At 49.6% G+C, this 23,427-nt stretch overlaps 1 protein-coding gene across 6 annotated transcripts in view; it reads right to left on the bottom strand.

The window, feature by feature from the left end:
* The window catches only part of GALNT10 (polypeptide N-acetylgalactosaminyltransferase 10), a 237,757-nt gene that overhangs the window by 20,310 nt on the left and 194,020 nt on the right, over window positions 1–23,427 (bottom strand). For all 6 annotated transcript variants that reach the window (XR_004525933.2, XM_033853499.2, XM_033853502.2 and 3 more), the window contains 3 exons: window positions 22,336–22,453; window positions 6,952–7,059; window positions 1,824–2,045 (listed from right to left, as the gene is read on the bottom strand). Coding sequence is in view for 5 of the 6 variants with exons in the window: in XM_033853499.2 (XP_033709390.1) it covers window positions 1,824–2,045; window positions 6,952–7,059; window positions 22,336–22,453 (448 nt within the window). In the remaining variant the exon portion in view is untranslated. The remainder of the gene's footprint in view (window positions 1–1,823; window positions 2,046–6,951; window positions 7,060–22,335; window positions 22,454–23,427) is intronic.

Below are 23,427 nucleotides of genomic sequence, written 5' to 3'. Positions count from 1 at the left end.
CAATCCTGGACCTTTGCTGGCTCCACTGGGAAAGAGGTCTTTACTTTCTGCTGGGTTGCGCCAAGCTTGGGATTTCTCAGCCTGAAGCTTCTGGGAGCCAATCTTGCTACTCGCGGCGTGAGGCCAACACAAAAGGAAGCGCAGTTAAGCAGGAGAAAAAGAGACTGACATCATTTGAGCTCCCTGGATCCAGGTGTTCACAGCTGAAGCCACAGCTATCCAAGGTTCCTGTGGGAATCAATAAATCCCCCCTTTTCACTTTAAAATGGACTTCTGTCACTTAAAACAGGCGCGCCAATGCTTATGCTTCCCCTCCACAAGCCCCCATATATCCATCTCTAAGCGAGTGGGTGCTCTCAACCGGAGCCAGGAGCCACGCCCAGGATGTGGTGACGGACTGTCTGCCTCCTCCAGCAGGACCAGCTCCATGGGTGTGTGACAAGGGCAACAGCACAGGGTCCCTCACTCAGAGTCTGTGTTTGTTTTTTAATACATTTATTTATGGCTGTGCTGGGTCTTTGTTGCTGCTCGCGGGCTTTCTCTAGTTGCGTTGCGCAGGCTTCTCATTGCAGGGGCTTCTCTTTGTTGTGGAGCACGGGCTCCAGTTGTTGCGGCACGCGGGCTCAGGAGTTGTGGCTCGCGGGCTCTAGAGCACAGGCTCAGTAGTTGTGGTGCATGGGCTTAGCTGCTCCGTGGCATGTGGGATCTTCCCGGACCAGGGCTCGAACCCGTGTCCCCTGCATTGGCAGGCGGATTCTCAACCACTGCACCACCAGGGAAGTCCTGTGTTTGGTTTAAAGCTCTGCTGTCACTGTCTTCAACTTTCTAGTAATTTTATCTTTGAAACCTGCAAGTGAAATCTGATGGGGCAATAGAGCACGCACGTGAGCAGAGGTGACACATGCTCTATGAGCATCTGCCGGTCCTTTCTGCCAAGTTCACAGACAGCAACTGTGAGTCCCTGCAAGCACAGAATCCTGGGGTCCCACATGCAGCAGAGTTCAGCAGGACTCAAAGGGAGAACAGGGTGAGTGTGTCGTGGCTGTGACTCAGTGGGGCCGCTGGCATGTCCCAGAGGCCACGCCCTCCTTTCCAATCAGAACTGGCTTCAGCTGCACAAAGAGGAATGCTGGTCAAAGACACAGGAGGGACTGGGGAGCCCTATCGTGTCCTTTCTGTGATGCTTCTCTGGATGAGCCAACTACTTCAGCAGCAGATAACAGCACAGAAGCAAGGGGAAGGAGGGGGCAACACACAGTTCCTTTCCCTTCAGTTCTTTCTCATTCATCAGTAAGCCCGAGGTAGAGACAGTCGATAGGACGTGTACATTATCAAGAAGTGAAATAAAAACAGCTGAGTTAGTTTTGTGCAGTGTTTCCACTGCTCTGGTAAAAAATACAAATGCATGGACAAGGTCTGAAATACAGACTGTGAAATTTCACCAACTGTGCACGAGTTAAATGCTCTCATTGCCTTTAACACTGGCACTGCAGAATATAAAGATGAATGGTAAAATTCACACTAATCATTTAAAGTTTTAATTTTTCTCTACTTATAACATTCAAAAGCAAACAAACAAAAACACCACCGCAAGGCTAAGAGACCACCGAAAGAAAGTAAAAAGTTTTATATTTTATACCTCTACTGGCAGTTTTTAGATGACGATAAGTTTTTGTTTTTTAAAAAAATTTTTTTACTGAAATATAGTTGATTTACAATGCTGTGTTACCGGCACTTTTTTCTCTCACCTGTGGACCTGGGGTCTGCACGTGCATTTTGCGCCGGGCCCTAATTATGTGGCTTGCCTGGCCCTTCAGACTCACCTCACCCCAGGCTGCGGCCGGGGGCTCCACAGGTGGATAGAATTTGGGCAGGTCCCAGGCGATCTTGGTCATAAACCACTTGAAACTCTTGCAGTTAAGGGAGCTGCGGAGCTTTTTCTGTGCAGTTACATCTCCAGCGGAGAGGTGGCGGTACTCGGGCCGGCGCTGGTAGATGTGCTCCGCGTACTCGTCCATCCACACCTCCGCCACTCGCTTCAGGTTCTGGAGGGGAGAGGCAGGTGCAAGGGTCAGGCTCTCCGAAGGGCCGAGGAGAAAAGTGGGTACAAAGGGTCCTGGAGGTGAAGGTCAACCTTTCTTATTTTATGCTGCATCAAGGACCGTGTTTTTAAGTCTTCTATATTTATTATTTATGCATGTTTTAAGGACTCTGCAACTCACGGTTGAATAATACACTGCTGCTGGTTTTCTTGCCCATCTTGCATCCCCTCTTTTTCTACAGATCGCCTCCCACTGATTTTCCTTTGGGGACCCACCTCTGCCTCACTATTACCTCCTGTGGCTGAAGGAAAGGCATGTGACCCAGCCTGGCCAATGGGAATATAGATAGCCCAGACATAGGGATTGGCCAGCAGTGGGCATGTGACCTGGGCCAAGCCAATCAGAATCGAGAGGCATCAGTCCTGGATTTTTTTTTTTTTTTTTTTTTTTTTTTTGGTAACTATGGGGAAGAATTGCTGGGTAAGATCTGGTGGGTAAGATGCCGAGAGCTGCTGGGCCATTTGGAAAGTCTGTCCAAGGTTGAAGTCAACCCAGAATGAGGCAGAGCTGAGGGTTAGAACCAGGAACACATTGCTTCTTTTGGTTCCTGAATCCAGCCATCTCTGAAGCCAGAACTACCTCAGAGCTTTCCATTGACATGAGTCAGTAAATTCCCTTTCTGCTTAACCCAATTTGAGTTGGGTTTTGTCACATTTAACTAAGAGTGCTGCCCAAGTTGCCTTGTAAAAACGAATTATAATTTGCAACCAGAAGGTAAAATTCCCTCAGCAGCTGGAATTTTTAACAATCCTTTGAGGTGTTAAGGTTGCTACTTTGATTACAAAACACAAAGATAATCAATAAAAAATGACAACCATATTACTGGCAAGTAGAGGCAGCAGCAGGTGAGGAAACATCCTGTTTGTGAGTAGACTTGGAGGAGAGGAAAAGTGAATTCTTCTGTGTAACTGTGATGAAAATCCCTCACTCCACCTGCCGTGTAGATCCCATCTGCGGAGAACCTCTTACTTTTCTTGGAAGAGCAAAGCATCACGGTTCAGGGGAAATTCCCTGCTCCCAACATCTTCCTCCAACCCCAGGCTGTTGCCAGGATACCTCCCCTGCTTTAATTCTCTAGGCTTTATCATATCATTTTCCCCCTACTGCAATCCAGATTTCCTTCTGAAGGGTAAAAGCAAGTTAGCACTTTAGGCTGTTATCAATCACTCACACCTTAGTGTAAATGACTGCCCTAGAAGCAGAAGGTAAGGCTGAGGCTGGCAAATGTTTTCTGTACAGGGTGAGACAGTAAATATTTTAGGCTTTGCAGACCATGTGGTCTCAACTCTGATATAGCTATAAAGCAGCCCTAGACACTACGTAAGTGAATGGGTGTGGCTGTCAAAATTTATGGACACTGAAATTTGATTTTTTCATATGTCACAAAATATTATTATTCTTTTGATTTTTTCCCCCCTCAGCTATTTAAAAATGTAAAAACCATTCTTAGCTTACGGGTCACACAAAAATAGTTTGCCAACTCCTGAGTAAGGAGGAAGGAAGCTCACAGGAGGAAGGTCCTGGTATCGAAGCCCAAATCCACCAACTCCTCACTTTTGCTGGCTCTGAGTTTGGGACTGGGAAACCACAAAATTTCCTTGCCACTGTCCCGTTTTTTCTGAGTGCTGAAGAGGTCAACAGTGGGTCAGAAATCAGTTCAGGAACATTGTTATCCCCCTCAGGCCCCTGCAGAGCAGAGGCTGGGTTTAATTTAAAACTGTGCCCAGAGGAAGCTGAAGGCCTAAGGGGGGCCGGCACATCTGAAGAGTCTCCTTTTCCTGCCTTGCCACCCAGGTCCTCTGGCTCACTGTCTGAGTTGCTCAAGCCACAGGGACGATGAGAGACCACCGTGGTTTCTTGTCTAACCACAGGCAAGGATGGCCAATCTGACCAAGGAAAGGTGTTGAAATTCACCAGGATTCTTTTTAAAGGATCAAATCAAATAATATTCTAATTTTAAATGATACTTAACTTACTATTTTAATGAATATTGCATTTTCCAGACATGGCTTAGTAAGTCATTTCTCCCAGATCTTGAACTTTTGTACAGTTACTGGGCCAGAGTAAGGGACTTTACGTTTATTTCTATTACCTCTCCCCTTGCTAGAGTCATGAAAAGGACTCTGGGATTTTAGCAGGCGGTGTGCTCCTCTTATCTCTACTCCTAACACCTTCCTAGTTCTGGGTCCCAGTCCTGTCTGAGGCCCCCCTGCTTTTCTTGAGTTTGGATCACAGAGAATTGTCCAGAATCTTGGAATAAGTCTCCAAACAAAAATCAACTTTTGTTTTGCCAAGTTTGAGTGGGTTTCTGTTACTGCCTTCCCAAAGACCCCTTGCCCAGAAGCACAGACGAGAAGGATCTTAGCAAATTTAGTAAATAAATTAAGACTGGCTACTTCTTCTTGAGGCAGGCAAGCTGGTGGCCAGTTCATCCTTCCTGAATTGCTGCTCCACTGCTCCCTGGCTTTTTGTCCTTCTGGAATCTGTACACCTTTAGTAAGACTTTGGTTTCCCTCTTTATCTGGCTCTCTTGGGGCTTTTAGGATACCTCTCCTCAAATCTATCGGTATGATGTTCTAGGAGACAACACTCTAGAAGGATCTGGTTGTTAAAACACTGAACAAACATGTAAAATATGATCTGCAACTAAGACAGGGTAGTTAGAGATTGTAACAAAAAGTTAGGAGAGCTTGATTCAGGCACCTTTGGTCCTACCAACCTACATGGGCGCTGCTCAGACTGAACTGGTTTAAAGTCAACAGGAGACTGATTCAGTCTGAATCAGGTGAAAAATCAGGTGAAAGAAGGAGTTAAAATGTGAAAACACAGAATTCAGATAAGGCATTGAAATCACCTTTCCAGTCTTGCTAATACTGATGCTGACACTAATACTGCTAATGACAACAGCAGTCGCTATTTAAAGGACGACCACTCTGTGCCAGGCACTGGTCAGACCTAAGTGGGTTTGAATTATGGCTCTAGTTTCTTTGTGTCTCTATATTTCACTGTCCTCATCTCTAAAATGGGGATTAAAAACAAGTGAGAACTAAGTGAGATAAGTATGTAAGATGCTTTGCACAATGCCTGGCTTAGGAAGTTTTTAATGTGTTACTACAGTTCATCTGTGGATCTATGAACAGGTGGTGGTGGTATGTCTTTACCGGGCGAGTCTCATATCAATACGTGACAGCTCTGGATAGGGAAAGGATGCTTTTGGGAGTGGTCCTGCTCAGGGGTCAGAGGACTGTCCTAATGGTTCCACAGTCCCTAGTAGTTGGAAGAGTCGCTGTCTTGGGCTTACTGAGCGACTCTGCGGTTTTCCCGCGTGGCTCCTTCCTCTGGGGTTGCCAACGGTATTTCAGATGAAACGTGATTCCTGCCTCTCCTGCTGAACTAGACCTCGCACCCCACGTGAGAGGGCTGTCCCAAGCGCGGATGGCTGGTACGGCTGTCGTTGGAATCTTCGACCACTAGAGGGCGTTGCTGGCTCTCTTTTTCCTCAACGCCGGTCCCCATAGCAACGCCGGTCTCCATAGCAGCCCCGGCCCGCCTTCAGAGCCCAGCATCCCACCCTTGGATGGAGCCCGGGGAGACAGCTGCCTCTCTGAGCCTCTTGGTCTTTCTTGTAAGTCGCAGGACAAGGGCCCTTCCGAGACCCAGAGGCTACAATTCTGCACGTCGTTGATTGTCAGGTGATGGGGGAAGGGGAGGCAGTGGACTGGGCAGAAGGAGGCTGTGTGGACTGAAGCCAAACAGGCTCGCGGGGGGTGTGTGTGTGGGGGGTGGGCGCTGTCGGGAGGGGTCTTCACGGGTTGAAGTGGGGGGTCTCCAACAGGCAAATCTGTGTGGTGACCTTTCCAGAACCCACCAAACCTCCCTGCGGCTCTCTTTACCCTCTGGGGACCCTCCCACCTCTTCGTTGTTCTTTTGGGGTCACCCTGATTTTTTTCAAGATCCTTAAGATTTTAAAATTTTGTTATTAAGGTTTAGTGAAATATTAATAACACAAAACAAAAACTTCTGGCTTACATTTCCGTTTGTAGATAGTGCCACTTTAATTCGACCAATGACTGATATAAACCATTTTAAGGCACTAAAACAGTTTGACACAGAATTTTTGGCATGAAAGTGGAGAGGCGGTGAGAAGAGAAAGACGCTAACATTTATTAACCATCGCTGTGCCAGGGGCTTTTAAGTGCCATCTCAGTCTTTCCCAAACACACCACTCCACCTGTATTAAATTGTACCCAACATGTTTCTTTAAATCATCCCTAGTCTAACTTTGTACCTACCTTAGCTTTATCCTAAGTAATAATGTCAGTGAAATCATAAATTTGCTACACTAATCCACATTAATTTCAACACTGGAAATAAAAATGTTGACCACCTAAAATCACCTTATTGGTCACACTTTGGGAAACTGCATTATCTCCTTAATTCTCCCGGCCATGCTAAGAGTTGGAAAAAAATGAGCTTCCTTGAAGCAAAGGAGTAAACAGAGCCTTAGAGCAACCCTTCCAAGGTCACAGAGCTAATAAGTGATTAAGCAGGGCTTTAAGTAAGTTCTTCTATGTTTATTTATGTTTGCCACACTGCGAGGCTTGTGGGATCTTAGTTCCCCAGCCAGGGCTTGAACCCATACCCTCAGCCTTGAAAGTGCGGAGTCCCAACCACTGGACCGCCAGGGAATTCGCATAAGTAAGTTCTTTTAAACTGGATTTCACCTGGAGGGTGGGGGGAGGGGCACATCCTCACTCCTAGGGACCATTAGGCCTAGGGCATGGGGTGTCTCTGCTCCGCCAATGGTCGTAGGCCAACATCTCACCCCCTAGGGAAGCCACCACCTTACCCGGGCCAGGCTGACTCCGGCGGGGACCTTGTAGGGCACGTACTTCCTGTAGATATGGCCCACCCTGGAGCAGGGAATGTCCTCCATGCGGCCTCCACACATCCACACCTGCAGGGTGAGAAGTGAGAGAAGATGATATTTCTGCCTCCCATTCATGGCCTCCTCAAAGGCGAGCGTTCCTTCGTGCATTCATCGGAAGCATCAGCGTGGACTGTGTACTAAAGCCCCCATTCACAGAACTAGGGATGTAGGAAAACACAGCAGTGACAACAGCAGTAAAAACAGCTCACGGCGTCGAGTGCTTACTCATGGCCAGATGCTACGATATGGGCTTCGCACGCACAGCTGCACAGAAGCCTCGTCAGAAAACCCATAAAGTAGGTAGTAACGGAGCTCCATTTTACAGATGAAGAAACCGAGGCTCAGAGAAGCTAAGAAACTTCTCTAAGGTCACAGGGTTGGTACATAGTGGGGCCAGAATTCAGAGCCAGCTTGGGCTGACTCTAGAGTCTGAGCTCTGGACAAGTGTGAGAACTGTGAGGGGGTAGCGGGGGCTCTGTGGGAAAGACTGTGGTGATCACTTCGTGATGCTGTCCGCAGGTATGACAGGGGACAAGGTGGCACCCAGGCTGTGCCTTTGCCGACTCTGGCATTAAACGCTGTTGTTTCCTTCTAGATCTTGCTGGGTCACCCTGAGCAGTCCCCTGCCTCCCTGCCCTGACTCTCCTGCAGGGTGGCTCATGGGCAAGGCTACCTGTGCTTCTTGTGTCTCCCTCCACAACCGGTATCACAGAGATCTCCTGAGTTGGAACCCTGGTCTGACAACAGTGTGGGAATTCTTAACAAGTACAATCAACCCACTGAGGGGCCCAGCCTAAACAGACCCCCTCTGGCAGTCCTGGGTTCAAATCCTGACTCAGCCACGATACAGCTTTGTGACTTGGATCGAGGCACCTAACTTCTCTGAGTCTCAGTTTCCTCACTTGTAAAGGATGAAATGAGGCAGGCTCAGGGGATGCGGTATTGTAGGTAAGGTGCTTATTAGCACAGGACCTGGCATCCAGTCACAGCAGTGTGAGATACTACAAATGATGGGTTCATACATTTGACTGATAGTTATGGAGTGCCTGCTACAGGCCACACATGCTGCTGGGCACATACAGCAGTGAATAAGTTGGCCAAGGCCCCTGCTCTCATGGAGGCGGAGTGTGGTGGCCAGACTCTGAGGAGCCCCCAATGATCCCTGCCTCCTGGTGTTTGCACCCTCCCAAATGAAGCACATGAGGACTGACCTGTGTCACCAACAGGATACTACAGAAATGACGGAGGACACTGTGGCTCCCACCTTGCTCCCTGGGATCACTTGCTTTGGGGCAGCCAGCTGCCATGTTTTGAGGACACTCAAGCAGCCCCATGGAGAGGTACAGGTGGTGAGGAGCTGAAGCCTCCTGCTAATAGTGCTAACCTTCCCACCACGTGAATGAGCCATCTTAGAAGTGGCTCCTCCAGGGACTTCCCTGCTGGTCCAGTGGCTAAGACTCTGTGCTCCCAATGCAGGGGGCCCGGGTTCCATCCCTGGTCGGGGAACTAGATCCCGCATGCATGCTGCAACTAAGAGTTTGCATGCCGCAACTAAAGATCCCATGTGCTGCAACTAAGACCCGGTGAGCCAAATAAATAAATAAATATATATATATATTTTTAAAAAAGGCTCCTCCAGCCCCAGTCAAGCCTTCAGATGACCACAGCCCTGGCTGATACCCTGACTATAACCTCATGAAAGACCCAGGCAGAACTATCTTGCTAAGCCACGCACAAATCCCTGACCTGCACAAACTTTGAGATAATAACTGTCTATTACGGCTTTAAGATTATGTTTTCCTGTGGCAGTAGATAACTAATACAGGGACTTTCAGATGGTGATGTGTGATCTATGGAAGCCAAAGCAAGGTAACTGGATGGACTCACTGGATGGATGGATGGGATGCTGTGCTACCCCCACCTGTCAGGGAAAGCCTCACCTAGAAGGGAGTATTTGAGGCGAGACTTAAATGATGAGAAGGTAAAATAAAATAAAGATCTGAAGGGTGAGAGAGCAGGTGGAGAGAAGAGCGAGTGCAAAGGCCCTGGGGTAGGGAGCCAGAGGCCTGGAGCAGAGGTTGCAAAGACAGGAGTGAGGGGAGGGGAGGTCATAGAGGTGAGTGGGACAATCATAAGGGTCTCTTGCAGCAGAACTAGGAGTCTTCACTGCAAGTCTTCAGTGAGGGAGACAACACAATCCACCTCTCTTTTCCAAAGATGACTCTGTGGAGTGCAGGATGGCCAGTAGGGTACAGGACTGGGGGAGGGAAGGTCTAGGGGGCTTTTGTAGATACAAAGCAGTCATGGCTTAGGGTCTGTGGGACTGCGGCGATGGTGGGACACGGCTGGATTTGGGACATTATTATTAATTTCATTACTGTATTCCCTCATTTGTGGAGTGAAGAGCAGGAGTGGGAATATCTACAACCCCGATTCCGTGCAAAAGATCCTTTTCCACCTTGAACTGCTTGACAGGATTCTGGGGACTCGGCTCCGTATCTTGATTAATTCAGGGGCTCTAGAAGGGCTCCTTGCACACTTGAGGGGCCTCAGTCCCCCATCACTTCCCGCCAGCAACTGTCTCCTCCTCACCCCAGATGTACTCTGTCCTGGGCTTCCCACAGGGGATAGGCATGCGTGGGGCTGCAATTAGTGGAAATGCTGCCTGGAGAAATGCGATTATATTCTGATCTTGGGGGAGAAAAAAACCATCGAGCCAGTCAATAGAACAGAACATTGGTCTTGAGATAATGGGCTCCTGATGGTAGATTAATGTCAAGGCCAAGCCAAGAAGTTTATTTTCAAAGCAGGAGATCAGGCGCCAGCATCCTGTAACAATAACTCTCCCTTTATACAAAGTGACTGATGTGGAAGCAACGTTTTTGTCTGGTGGATATTGCCCAGATCGCCGCTGGGCTGCCCTTGCCTGTTGGAAGGCAGAGCAACACTGAGCAGGTGGAGGACACCTTACTCTGCTCTATTTGTGAATGTCTCCCGGGCAGCTGACTAGGCCGGTGTCCAGCTCTCTCGACTCCATATTAAACTCACATTAGCTAATGAGGCTGTGTCTCTGGCTCTGCTTGGCAGGGAACCTTCCTTTATGCAGACGGTTCATCAATTTCCAAATCCTTCCCTGTGCTGTGACCTCGGGTTTCTTTGGCCCTGACCATGCTGGCCATCAGCCGGAAGGTTCCTGAGAGACCAGGGTGACCTTGATCTACTCAGAGGTTTGAGGCATCCAAAATGCCCTCAGATTCCTGGGATGTCTGCAGCCCAGGAGGAGTGCTGGCTTTGGACGATGAGTTTACTCCACGGCTTCCCTGCCCTGGACATGACTCTCTGACGGCCGATCTGCCTTTAGAGAGACGCACACCTGTTCAGCAAAAGCTGCGGCCAAGCCCTGAGTCCTCTGGGAGCACCTGAGCCGTCTGAGAGGGGCCCAGCTCAGGGTACACTCAACCCTTCAGAACGCCCTCTGGCCCCCCAGAACACATCATATACAGCAGGCACCACCCCCGTGGTGTTCGCTGCTTATCTGGCAGGATCCCCAGACTGCAGGGGACTCTCCATCCCGGGACATGATAAAAGCTGGAGGCATGCAATTACAGCATGACTTGCCGTGGGCTGGGGAGCTGGGCAGATCTGGTCCTGGACTCCAGGTTCAGCTCATGGCCCATGTCACCTACCTGTGTACCTTCAGGCCCACCTCCCTCCCTTCACAGCTGAGGCAGCAGCCACCCAAGACCCACAGAAACCACAGCACTGTTTTCCTATCCCAACGCCACCAGTGCAGCCGTGTGACCTGGGGATGACGGTCACTGCTACCTTGCAAGGCTGCTGAGATGGACTGCGACGAGCTGTGAAGAGCGCTCAGCCTGATGCCTGGCCGTAGCAAACCTGATTAATGTTAGTCATTTCTATTTGCGAAAGAACGAGAAATACCACCACCTTGAAAAGATACAGTATTTGCCCTTCTGCTCAACACCATGGTATTTTTTTATCCTATGGCCTGATTTCCCAAATGGATAAAGTGAAGCTCAGAGACATGATGGAGTTTTTCAAACAGACTTCGTGGCAGAACCTGCAACTGACCAGGAGAATGACAGTGCCAGGCGGGTGGGGTACAGTCACGGGGCTTTGTTGCCTGAGGGTCTTCGCCTCTCCCCCAAGTAATACACTGGCAGAAGAGCCCAGCTGGTGGCAGAGAGAAGGGGAGCTGCAGAGCTGGCAGCAGCTGCAACCGTGTTTGGCCGGGACCCCGTCATATATGGATGGGGACAAAGACAGGCCACTGAGATGACATCTTGCAGCCCCTCTCTGCTGTCAGCTTTCTTCCCTCCCTCCCCTCCATGCCCTTCCTAGTCTCCATCCCCACGGGGGGTGCAGCTGTCTGCTCCGGGAGCCTTGTTCCACCATAAGGAGTTTCCAGACACACCCTGCCATCTCGTTCCTTGGTGCTGTTTTCTCCTGTGGAACAGTCTTCTCCCTGGAAGCACCATGCCACTAGACAAGTACAAATCTAATTGTAAAAGCTTGCTCCCCATTCATTTTCACTGCTGCTTTGATTTACTTTATTAGCAAACTTCTTTTGTGTGATGACAGGCTTCATTACAGTGTCTATAAAAGACAATTAGTCGCTCTTACCTCCTAAACTGAGGAGGAAAGAAACGAGTGGTGATGAGCTTCAGAAAGACACAGTGGGCCCCGGTGAGTGCGTGGCAAAGGGGCCGTCCTGCTGAGGGGACCGCGAGTGAGCAGGGGTGGGGCGAAACCTCTCTCTCAAGGAAACGGCTGCCTGGAAACCAGTCAGTAATGGATGGGCACCCTACCTGCCCAGGGAGGGGAGAAGACACCAGTCAGCCATGGCTTTTGCTGCTGGCAGCAGCTGAGGACCCCAATGAAGTCCAAACCCTGTTCAGTTGCGCTTGGGAGCTGCACCATTAATATGCAATTAAAAGAATAATCATCACCAATTATCCTGCATTATCTCTGAGCTTAGGGAGAATACAGGGTAGCCGTGATGAGCTTGGTTCTGGCTCTTAAGCAAGTTTCACGAATCTGAAAGCCTCAGTTTCCTCACCTGCAGTATGGGATGTATTACTGTGCCTCCCTCCTAGGGTTGTGATGAGGCTGGAATGAGGTAATTCTGCAGCATAGAGGACTCTGAGCAATCCTAATGGTGCTACCTGGGCACATGGTGGCTGGCGCTACTGGTGGTGGGCGCCACAAATATGCCACGCAGTTTCCCTTCAGAAAAGAAGGAATGGCGTTGGATCCATGTTTTCTGTAAGTTCATATGATTTTGAACGTATCAGCTTGTTTCGAACAACAAGATACTGTTTCAGGAAGTCTCACCAGTATGAAAGAATCTCACTCATGTTCATTTTAGATGCTTATACTGGTTACAGGGTACAGTTGGTAAAAGAGCAGGAAAAAACCCAATTTTATTTTTCTTTTAAAAATCCATTTAAATTTACTTCTAGATTAATATATGATTTTATATAATATAGTTTTAAGCATATGTGTATCTAAATTAATACATTGAATATCTGACTGTTTCAACAATCTCCTGGGGCTTCCCTGGTGGCACAGTAGTTAAGAAGCCGCCTGCCAATGCAGGGGACACGGGTTCGAGCTCTGGTCTGGGAGGATCCTACATGCCGCGGAGCAACTAAGCCCGTGTACCACAGCTACTGACCTGCGCTCTGGAGTCTGTGAGCCACAACTACTGAGCCCACGTGCTGTAACTACTGAAGCCCGCGCACCTAGAGGCCGTGCTCGGCAACAAGAGAAGCCACCGCAATGAGCAGCCTGTGCACCACCAACGAAGAGTAGTCCCTGATCGCCGCAACTAGAGAAAGCTCATGTGCAGCAACGAAGACGCAATGCAGCCAAAAATAAATAAATTAATTAATTAAATAAAGAAAAACAATATTTTATTTTATTTTTTTGTGTGTGTGCGGTACACGGGCCTCTCACTGTTGTGGCCTCTCCTGTTGCAGAGCACAGGCTCTGGACACGCAGGCTCAGCGGCCATGGCTCATGGGCCCAGCCGTTTCATGGCATGTGGGATCTTCCCGGACCGGGGCACGAACCCGTGTCCCCTGCATCGGCAGGTGGACTATCAACCACTGCGCCACCAGGGAAGCCCTCCTGAGGTGTTTATAGTCAACTTGGCCAAAAAATGGGGGGTGGTTGCCTTACATTAGGGCTTTTTTTTTCTTTAATAAATGAATTCACTTAAGTTGCAGGATCTGTTAGGTTTTGGTTCATATTTGAAATAGCACAATCTCCCAACCACCCAGTGGGGGAGGTACTGGCATGCCTCTTACACATGAGGAAAGCGAGGCCTAGCGAGGTCCAGTGCCTTCCCCAGGGCTCCTCGGCTCATAAGTGGCAGAGCCCAGAGTGGATTCCAGGGTGGGGGCCCCCAGAACTAGGCAGATCTGAGACTGCACCTTCGATCTTTCTAAAGCCTGGTCCTGACCCTATCATGGTCTCCCACAAAGACCCCTCTTGGCACTTGTATTATCTGCAGGACAAAGGGGTCACCCTGGGCTTGCAGTCAAGGCCTCTGCCCCCTGCTCCGGTCACCTCTGATCCCCTCCACACCCCCTGGACACCACACGTGCATGCTGCTGAGAGCCAGCTGCAGTGCACCCACATTTCTGCTCTCTTGGGCACATGTGCTTTTCTTTCCATGAACAATGCAGCCCAGTACAAACATTCATTCGTTCGTTCATTCATTCACACATAGCCTGGTCACTGGTCAGCCTTGCTCTAAAACCCTGTTGGAAGAGATGGGGGCTTCCCTGGTGGCACAGTGGTTAAGAATCTGCCTGCCAATGCAGGGGACACGGGTTCGAGCCCTGGTCTGGGAAGATCTCACATGTCGCGGAGCAACTAGGCCCGTGAGCCACAACTACTGAGCCTGCGCATCTGGAGCCTGTGCTCTGCAACGGGAGAGGCCGTGACAGTGAGAGGCCCGCACACTGCAATGAGGAGTGGCCCCCGCTCGCCGCAACTGGAGAAAGCCCTCACACAGAAACGAAGACCCAACACAGCCAAAAAAATAAATTAATTAATTAAAAAAAAAAAGAAGAGATGGAACAGAAACTGGCAGCCAAGGGTGGACCAGTGACATAGAGCCTTGAAAGTGGGGTGAAGGTGTTGGTACCTGTGGGCCAACCCTGCCAACCAACCTACCCATTACTCTATCTTTCCACACCCCAGCCTGAGCATCCACTCTGTACCAGACCTTACCTACTGGTTACAGCCACGATTTTCAGTCTCGAGTGAGCATCAGAGTCACCTGGAGAGCTTGCTAAAACACAGACTGCTGGGTCCCACCCCCAGGATGTCTGACTCAGCAGGTCTCCGTGGGATCTGAGAATTTACATTTCTAACAAGTTCCCAGGTGATGCTGGTGCTGCTGGGCTGGGGACCACACTTTGAGAACTAGTGCCTCCTGGATTAGTGACAGCCCCTCTCAGGACAGTGGTGCCTGCCAGTTCACACTGTGTCTCTAGACAGCCCTGTGAGTTTGGGGTTTCAATGAGGAAGTAAAGGTTCAGCAGAAAGGGCAGGTGAACTGTCCCAGGTCTCACTCAGAGCTCATTCCAGAGCTGGGCCTGGAGCCAAGGTCTTTGGCCTCTGTCTTGCCGGCCTCAAAGCTCTTTCCACGCCTGTCTTCCTGCAACTGCAGCCCATACACATCGACCACAATGCCGACGTTAACAGCTATCATAATTGATAATTTACAATATGCCAGGCGCTGAGCTAAGCTTTTAACACATTTTGATTAATAGTATGCTCACACCGACACTATGCAATAAGGGTCATTCTATTGCCACTTTACAGATGAAGAAGTCCAGAGTGGTTAAGTCACTTTCCCAAGGTCACACAGCCACTAGCTGATGGAGCTTTCACCTGAACCCAGATGGTTTGATTCCAAAGCCAATGTACTATCCCGTGCCGTTCTGCCTCCTTTTTTCCTCTTTTTCTTTTCTTTTTTCTTTTTTTTGCGGTACGCAGGCCTCTCACTGTTGTGGCCTCTCCCGTTGCGGAGCACAGGCTCTGGACATGCAGTGCAGGCTCAGCGGCCATGGCTCACGGGCCTAGCCGCTCCGCGGCATGTGGCATCTTCCCGGACCAGGGCACGAACCCGTGTCCCCTGCATCGGCAGGCGGACTCTCAACTACTGCGCCACCAGGGAAGCCCCCTGCCTCCTTTTTTAACACGAAGGTTCTGATCCAAACAGCTACCACTCACTGACTGCCTTCTTTTTGTCTGTCTTCAGGCTAAACAAACGTTTTATACCATTTAATTTTTAATTTTTATTTTTGGCCTCACCTTGTGGCATGTGGGATCCCTGACCAGGGATCGAACCTGTGCCCCTGCATTGAGAACACGGAGTCTTAACCACTGGACTGCCGGGGAAGTCCCTACCATTTAGTTTTTATAACAAACCTGTGAAGAAGTTGTTATCTCCATTTTTAGCAATAAAAGACCGAGGCATGAAGAGATGGGCACGTGGCTGGTTAGGGAGCCATGTACCACAGGTGACCCTCGGGCTTCCGAGCCATCTTCCTGGAGGAATGGTGGGAGGGGCAGGTGCCCACAGACAGAGACACCCATGGAATTTCAAATGGCTGCTCAAAGTCAGGAGCAGAATGCCTTCCCTGTTCTTGGCAGACAGCTCTTAGAAAGTCTGGGTACATGTGGCTGGGAGGAAAATGCTACATGCGGCAGAGCAAGTTCCCAGCATCCTCGGATAACCCAGCGAAGGAAGGAGCTAGCGCCGGGTTCCCGGCAGCGACACTGCAGCTGGTCTGAATCAGAGGGGGCTGGCAGCGGGTGGTGGAAGGGATGGGGAGAGGCGATGGCACGCTGGCACTTGTGTGGGGGCCCCGAAGGCCCTCCTGGGTGGCAACTTAACCCCCTCAGGGCTGGTCCTGACTTCTGGGGCCTCCCTGTAGCAGTGGCCTCTCTCTAGGAGTGGCCTCTCTCTAGGCTGCCCCCTCCCACCAGGTGGAATGAAATGAGCACTGGGCTTAGAGTCAGGACATCTGGGATTTAGCCCTGGCTCTGCCACCTTCCAGCTGAGGGACCCTGGCCCTGTCCCCTAAGAACCTGGGGCATCAGGTCACAACATCACTCCTCACCCGTTTCTGGTGTGCCTACAACTTTCTTTTCATACACCCTATTTCACTCAACCCCCCTGATGACACGTGAGTTCCAAGGAAGGAAAATCTGAGAGCTTCCTTTTTTTAAATCTGCCCACAGCAGTCTGGGGCTGGGTTGGCCTTTGGTAACTGTATCAGTGTTGGACTATGCAGACCCACCCACCACTGAGGCCTCCTGCCTCTGCTCAGATGTGGTGGGTTTCCCTCTCGGAACAAGGCTCTCCCTCGTTCCCTCGTGTGGCTTTCTGTCACTCCCTTGCTCAAGTGAGCCTGCCCCAAGGGACCTTCTGAACGTCTCCATCTTCGTCTCCAAGGGCAGCAGGCTGCTGCCCCTGTCTCCTGGAACAGACCCTGCAGAGGTGCGCTTGGGGTCTCCATCCTTCCCTGGGGGTCTCCTCACCGTGACTCCCTTCTCCGTAGACCTCACCTGGGGGAGAATCTCATCCCTGAACTTGCAAATGGCCCAAACGAAGCACTGGGATGTCTATGGGGCGGAGGAGGGGTGGGCCGGGAGGCTGAAGAAACAACAGTCTTCCCTTCTTCTCGGTTAAAAAAAATATTAATTTTTCTCCTGATTACAGAAGTGATATGCACTGATGATGAACGCATTCAACGTTACAGAAACAATGAAGCAGAAAGGGACAGCCACACTGTAGCCCTCCCACCCCCGATGCCCCAAGGGATGGGAAGCTTCCAGGGCACCGTGGGTCAGAGTACATCAAGGCAAAGGATCAGTCTGAAGTCAGACAGCAGGGCTGAAATCCTTGTTCCAACCACGTGACATTGTGGAAGGATTTAACCCAAGACTCAGTTTCCTCATCTATAAAGTGGGGGGGCACGGGGCCCCACGTTACTGCATGTGGGTGCTCAGTAAACTAGAAGGAGATTCTTCTCAGTTTTTTGTTTGTTTGTTTGCATTTGTCATATTTTTTAAGATTAAACACGCGACTATATATACATACATAAAAACAAAATTTTCACATCTGTTTTTAAAACTTAATTTTGGAGGCATCTAACTTCTTTTACATAATATTTCACTGTTGGGATGTGCTCTAACTTATTTATCCCCTAAGGATGTACACTTAGGTCATTTTCAGTCTTCCCCTTTCGTAAGTAATGCTTCAACAGATAGCTCCTACCTCAATCTTTGCTCTATCTCTCTTGGCTAAACTCCTGGGCGTGAAATTTTGGGTAAAAGAATGTGCTTGCTTTGAAATGTAACGGATTCTGCCAAATTGCTAACAGAAGATATATCCACTTACATTGCGTCAAGGCCCACATCTTTCTCACGCCAGCTCAGCCACGTTGTCCCGTGGACACTTCTCCTCTCCTGGACCTCAAAGTTGAAGACATCCTAACCTCAGCCTCCTGGGGACACTGTGCAGGTCCCTTTTCTGCTGGTCCTGCTGCCACCACCTCTAATCCAACCACCCTCGCATCCACGTAAGACCAAGGGCTTTCTCCACAGCATCTTATTCGAGCCTCTCTTGGGTAGGAAGGAAAACTCTATCAGCACCATCTGGGATGTGAGGGCCAGAGAGATCAAGCAATTGGTCCAGGGTCTCCAGGTGGACAGAGAGCAGAGATGAGAAGCCAGTGCCCTGCCTTCTCACTGAGTACCTCTCCTGCCAGATCGCCATCACCCAAAGATGCAGATGTAAGCCTGGGAAGGGCAGGATGAAGGAAGTTATATAAGATAGGAACTGATGCCACTAACAGTTATCTGAAACACCTATTCTGGGCCAGAAACTGGGGTATAGAGATGGACAAAACCCACTCCCTGCCTCGAGGAAGCTCAGAGTGCAGTGGGGGAGACAGGCCAACCCCTTGGGTCCTGTCAACAGGAGGTACTGGGTGCCATACTGGGAGTGACATTCGGGTGGTCCCTAAGCATCAAAGGGAGCTCAGGTAAGGCTGAGAGGACACCATATAGATGAGCTGAACCCAGAAGGATGACTGTGGGTTGGCCAGACCAAGGAAGGGCATTTCAGGAAAAGTGAACAGTGCATGCCTTCAAAGTTAGCCAGGCATATGAGCCTGGGGCTTGTAAGCCGTTCTGTATGGCTGGGTCAGGTGGACATTGGTGGTTTGCCCTGCCCCGCCTCCATTCCCCCTTCTGCACACAATGCCTGGGCTTTCCTTTAGGGAGCCAGCTCATCCCACTTTCCCAGCTCCAGGATGGGCATGTGACCAATCAGACTCAGGCTGCAGTTGACAGATCAGAACATTGTTCAGGAAGGGGCAATGAGACTCGACTTGGGGACTTACTACAGGAATCATGGGAAATAGAAACTCTTTTCCCACTGGGTTGCTGGGTATTTCCACAAGTGAAAACTTGCCTGAGAGGAAAGCCAACCCAGATGAAAGCAGAGCTGAGGGACTAAGCGAGATGGAGCCTAGATGAGATGGGTTAGTCCCGGGATCCAGGCGGGTCTGGAGATCTACCCTGGAATTTCAGTTGGGTGGGCCAATCAATTCTGATTTTTTTGCTTAAGTCAGACTGGGGTCAGATTGACCGGGATTTCGGTGACCTGTTACCAAGAGTCCAGACTAACGCAATGCGGAGGAGAGTGGAGAGAAGGTAAGGGGCGGTAAGCAGCTCACGGAGGTGGGTATAGGCCAGGCTACAGGGTTAAAGATTTATCCGCCCACTAGAACTGAGAAGAGTCTAACTGCCAAGCAGGAGAACTCTCATATGTGACCGTGTCTTTTGGAAACAGAAGCTCTATTGGCTGCGAGAGAGAGGGGGGAAAAAAAAGAGTCGATGACTCTCCTAGAAATTTCAGAGCCTTCGGAACATCTCTTCTGGGGTTTTCCCATCAGGATAGATGGCCTGGTCTGAGATTGGAGCCGAATTATTAATCCATCAGCCCTGATGGCACGTATCAATTTGTCTTTTTTTTTAACGTATCAATTTATCTTAATTTCTGAAAATACACTCATGCCTTTCAGACCAGTCTCTCTTCTCTGTCACCAAGAAGAAAAGGGATCTCAGTAGAGATTAATCAGAGGGAACTTGGCCCTTCGTAAATGCCCTGCTCTGGCTGAAACAGAACACCCGGCATTCCAGGGAGGTGTTGCCGGCAGACGAACGGGCTCTCCTGTGCCCTCAGCGCTGTGGGCAGGCCTTCCGCGGGGGCCCGGGAGACAGTGCACTGGCAGAGGGGCTGCCGCCGGCTCCAGGAACTCGCGCTCTCAAAGCCCGGAGAGAGAAAGCCCAGGGAGAAATGTCTCCCTTTCAGACCTGGGGGACTCCTCATTACACTGTCTCATCTCCTCTCCAGAGTGAAGGAGATAATTGGATCAAATGGCAACAGGAGCTAGCCTCCCTCCCCCTCCCGGATGAGAGACTTCCAATAGCCGTGTCTTTTGTAAATAAACTGTGGTGGGAAAATGCCAATTGTTCTGCCATAATTGCCTGATGAGCATCATCAAATGGGTCTTTGAAACGCACAGACTGAAATTATTTGGCTTTAGAAACTCCTTTGTGCTCATTTTTCTCCAATCACTCCCCTCCCACGGAGGGGAACTTCTTGACCAAGGAGGCTGGTTCTGGCCAGTATTACACCTGCTCTGAGTATTCAGAGTATTCAGTTATTTATTAAGTGCCTTCTCCCCGTCAGGCAACCCTGTTGGTTCTTGGGATACAACAGACAAAGATGGTTACCCTACTGGAGTTTACATTCTGGTGAGAACTCAGAACACTGATGTGCCCATTTCTGGGAAAAAACTTAGTAGAAAACGTCATAAATTAAGTTTGTTTAATTGACAGATTGAGGAACTGTGAAGTTAAAACTCTTTTGATTCCTTGTATGTGATTCCACTGTAAGGATGTGACATTTGGAAAATTAGATTGCATGGGCTAGGGATACTAAATAAATGACATATGTGCCATCGCTCGCCAAACCTGCACCCAGGGCAGACATCACTAATCAATCACCACTCCTTTTCTGATAAGCTCAAACACAGCCTTGCAATACATATTAACACAGAACTGGGGCAGCTCCTACTGATGGATCAGAGTTGGCTGGGAGAGCAAACCTATTTCCGACTTAGACTGTTACTAGTTCACTTCATTGAGAGGCTGCAGGATATCCTAGTAAGTTAACCCCAGGAGGAGGCAAAAACTGAGAAGAAAGAGTAAGAGATTACAGCCAACCTCTTAGGCTAGTTTTCCTCTCAAGTGCTCTCACGTCCCTGCACAGGCCTATACAACATGGCGGGTGAGAGCATGGGCTTTGCAGTTGGGCAGACCTGGGTTCAGGTCCTGGTTCTGTTAGTGTCAACTGTGTGGGACCTGGGTCTAAGTTCCACCTGCCCCCCTGTGAAATGTTTATAATAATGATACCACCCTCCTAGGGTTGCTTTGAGGATTAAATAAGCCAACACTTGTGAAGGGCTCCACACAGGGTACTGCCAGCTCTGATCATGGCTGCACTTGAGTTGCCGCACACCAGGGTGGATGCACAGTTGTTGAGAGCTGGCATCCGCTCTGACTGATTGGTGCTTGTGTCATCATTGTTGTTAAATATTTTTAATATCACCCCTGGATTTTAATATTAGTTTTATTTAGGGGGCTGGCCCCCTTATGGGAGACAACTTCAGAAGTCTGAAGGTAAAATGGACATAGACTGCCTTTCAAACCAAAATAATGTTTCAGTAGAATTACAGGTTGTTTTCTTGCTAATCAAGAATTTATGTCCCCCAGTTCTGAACTGCTCACCCAGTGGCATACACAAGGACAATGACAATAATGAAAATAATTTTTAGGATATTTATTAAGTCATCCTAACAAGAATGGACTTATTTAATGCTCTCAACAACCCTGTGAGAATTAAAGTATCATTAAACCCGTTTTATGGAAGCAGAAACTGAGGCTCAGGGAGGCTAAGGATTCTTTGTCCAAGGTCACACAGCTGGCACGAAGTAGCAGAGCTACGACCTGACCTAGGCAATCTAACCCCAGCGCCGAAACCTTAATTGCCGTGTGTGACAATGGTCCTTTGCATAAGAAGTTGATGCCCGACTTGGCAGGCATCCGGGTTCCTTGGCAGGCGTGTTCACAGGGCTCAGCCCAGCTATGCTGCTGGCCATCCCTCATGGGTTGGGGATATGCCTTACCAGGGGTTCTAGGGGTGTTAGAAGCAGGCCCTGGCCGACCACAGGGCCACAGGACAAGCTAACCTTCCCCTCAGAGGGACTAAGCCTCTGTTCTTCACTTGAGATCAATACAAAAATCCCACAAAAAGGGGAGGAATGGGGCCTCAGAAGTTTGCATAGTTAACTAGTAACCATCACCTCCTTTATCACCATTGTCAGAAGCTTCTACAGCACATGGGCCGGTCTAATAGGTTACAGTAAATATATTTTCACTGACTCTTTAATAATTTCTACCAGATATTAATTGGTTGTGTCCCCAGGTTGGGTGCTAACCACTTTCTAGCTATTATCTCATTTAATCTTCACAAAAGCTCTGTAAAGTAGGTAGTATGATTATTCTCTTAGATGAGGGAAGAAAGCTCAGAGAGGTAATCTAACTTGCCCAAAGTCACACAGCAACTGAGTGATGGAGTTGGGATTGGAACCCAGGCTTCTCTGACCCCACAACTCAAGCTCTTAGCCCCTGGTCTCTGTACATCAAACTCCAGCAGAGACAGATCCAAAGGGAAGACTCGAGAGGGGTGGCCAGGAACCACTAAAGACAAGTTGGTTTCTGTGAGGCCAGGGGACCATTCTCAGAGCAGAGCTTCCTGCCGGCCCACGTGTCTTGTTCGGCCGTTGTGCTCTCTCTTCCCCTCTGCTGGTCGGCTGGTCGTCTCAATGGGAGACACACCATCTCTGGGGAAGTGAGGCCTGTTTTATTCCAACACTGTCATCTGAGAAGGGACAATGCAAGGCAAACACCAGCCAGAGCTGTGGCTGAGGCCAGCCTTTGGCAACCTGAGGATCTCCATGCTGCCGCCTCCGCTCCGCACCCCCTACCGACACACACACAGCAAGCAGTGGCTGGCGGCTCCTGATTTGTTCACCAGGCTCAGACAGACGCTAAGCAGGCAGCCTGCCAGGACAGGCGCCACGGGCACCCTGCCAAGGACAAAGGGGCTTCCCAAGAGCTCACCTTGAACGAGATTTCATACTGCTCCCCTCCCCATATCTCCAAGCCTGGGTCGTACCCGCCCAGCTCCCAGAACCACTTCCGATCCACGGCGAACAGTCCGCCGGCCATCACAGGAGACCTGCGGGAAGAAGAACCTGGTGTGAAGACGCGGACGTCTTGGCCGTGTGCTCCTTGGGTATCCTGCTCTAGGGCACTGCTGTTCTCCCAGGGGTGATGCTCCCCGCTACTCTGTGAACACAGCCCACTTGTCCAGCAGGGAATCCAAAGCCCTTCTGAGTGAGGCCCCTGGCTTTCTTCCTTCTTGCCTATACTTCTTCATAAATGCTACATTTTAACCAATGGACCCAAAAATCCTTTACGTGGTTAACACCTAAGAATACTTGTGAAATGAAATCATAGTGCTTTTTCCCTGTGGGCCTTGTAGCTGTACCATATATATATGCACATCTATATCTAATCTCTAGTCTTCCCATTGATTAAATGATCTGAATCAGGTCTTTCCAAGACTGTCTAGGCTGTAGAATGTCTTAGAGAGATGAAAACACATACAGCTTCCTGGGCCCAACCCCAGACCTACAAAACAGTCTCTGGGGGAATGGAGCTTAGGAGTCTGTGTTTTTGGGTAAGATTGTTTGATGATTCTCACTCTGTAATCCCAGCATAGATATTTTTTTTTCTGCTGAGAGTTTATGGAAGAAGCCACAGTCACTGTTCTTTCAGTTAAACTGGGATAAGATTAACTCCGCTCATTCATTCTCTCATTCGTTTCTTCATCGAGTACCAGCTGAGAAGCAGATGCTGGAAGAATTTGGAGGTAAATCAGGGTCAGACAGAATCTTTAGGGGATGCCAGCATGGCAGGGCAGCCACCTCAGGAGAGGAGGACCCAGAAGACAGGTGGGGTGTAACAAGGGCCTCTGGGAGGCGCAGGCAACGCTACGGGAAAGGAGGGAGCGTCTGCCTCCAGGTTTTCGGGGTGAGGAGGGAAGCTGGGGCAAGAGTCAAGGAAGGATGCTCAGAGGGTGGCATTCGAGGTGGCTAGGAACAAAGTGGGAGCTTGGGGGAGGGGAAGGCACCCAGGAGAAAGCACGAG

This window comes from Tursiops truncatus, chromosome 3, assembly GCF_011762595.2.
Source record: "Tursiops truncatus isolate mTurTru1 chromosome 3, mTurTru1.mat.Y, whole genome shotgun sequence".
Classification (NCBI taxonomy): Eukaryota; Metazoa; Chordata; class Mammalia; order Artiodactyla; family Delphinidae; genus Tursiops; species Tursiops truncatus.
The sequence above is the reverse complement of the archived record's forward strand: the minus strand, read 5'-3'. Positions and strand labels throughout refer to the sequence as shown.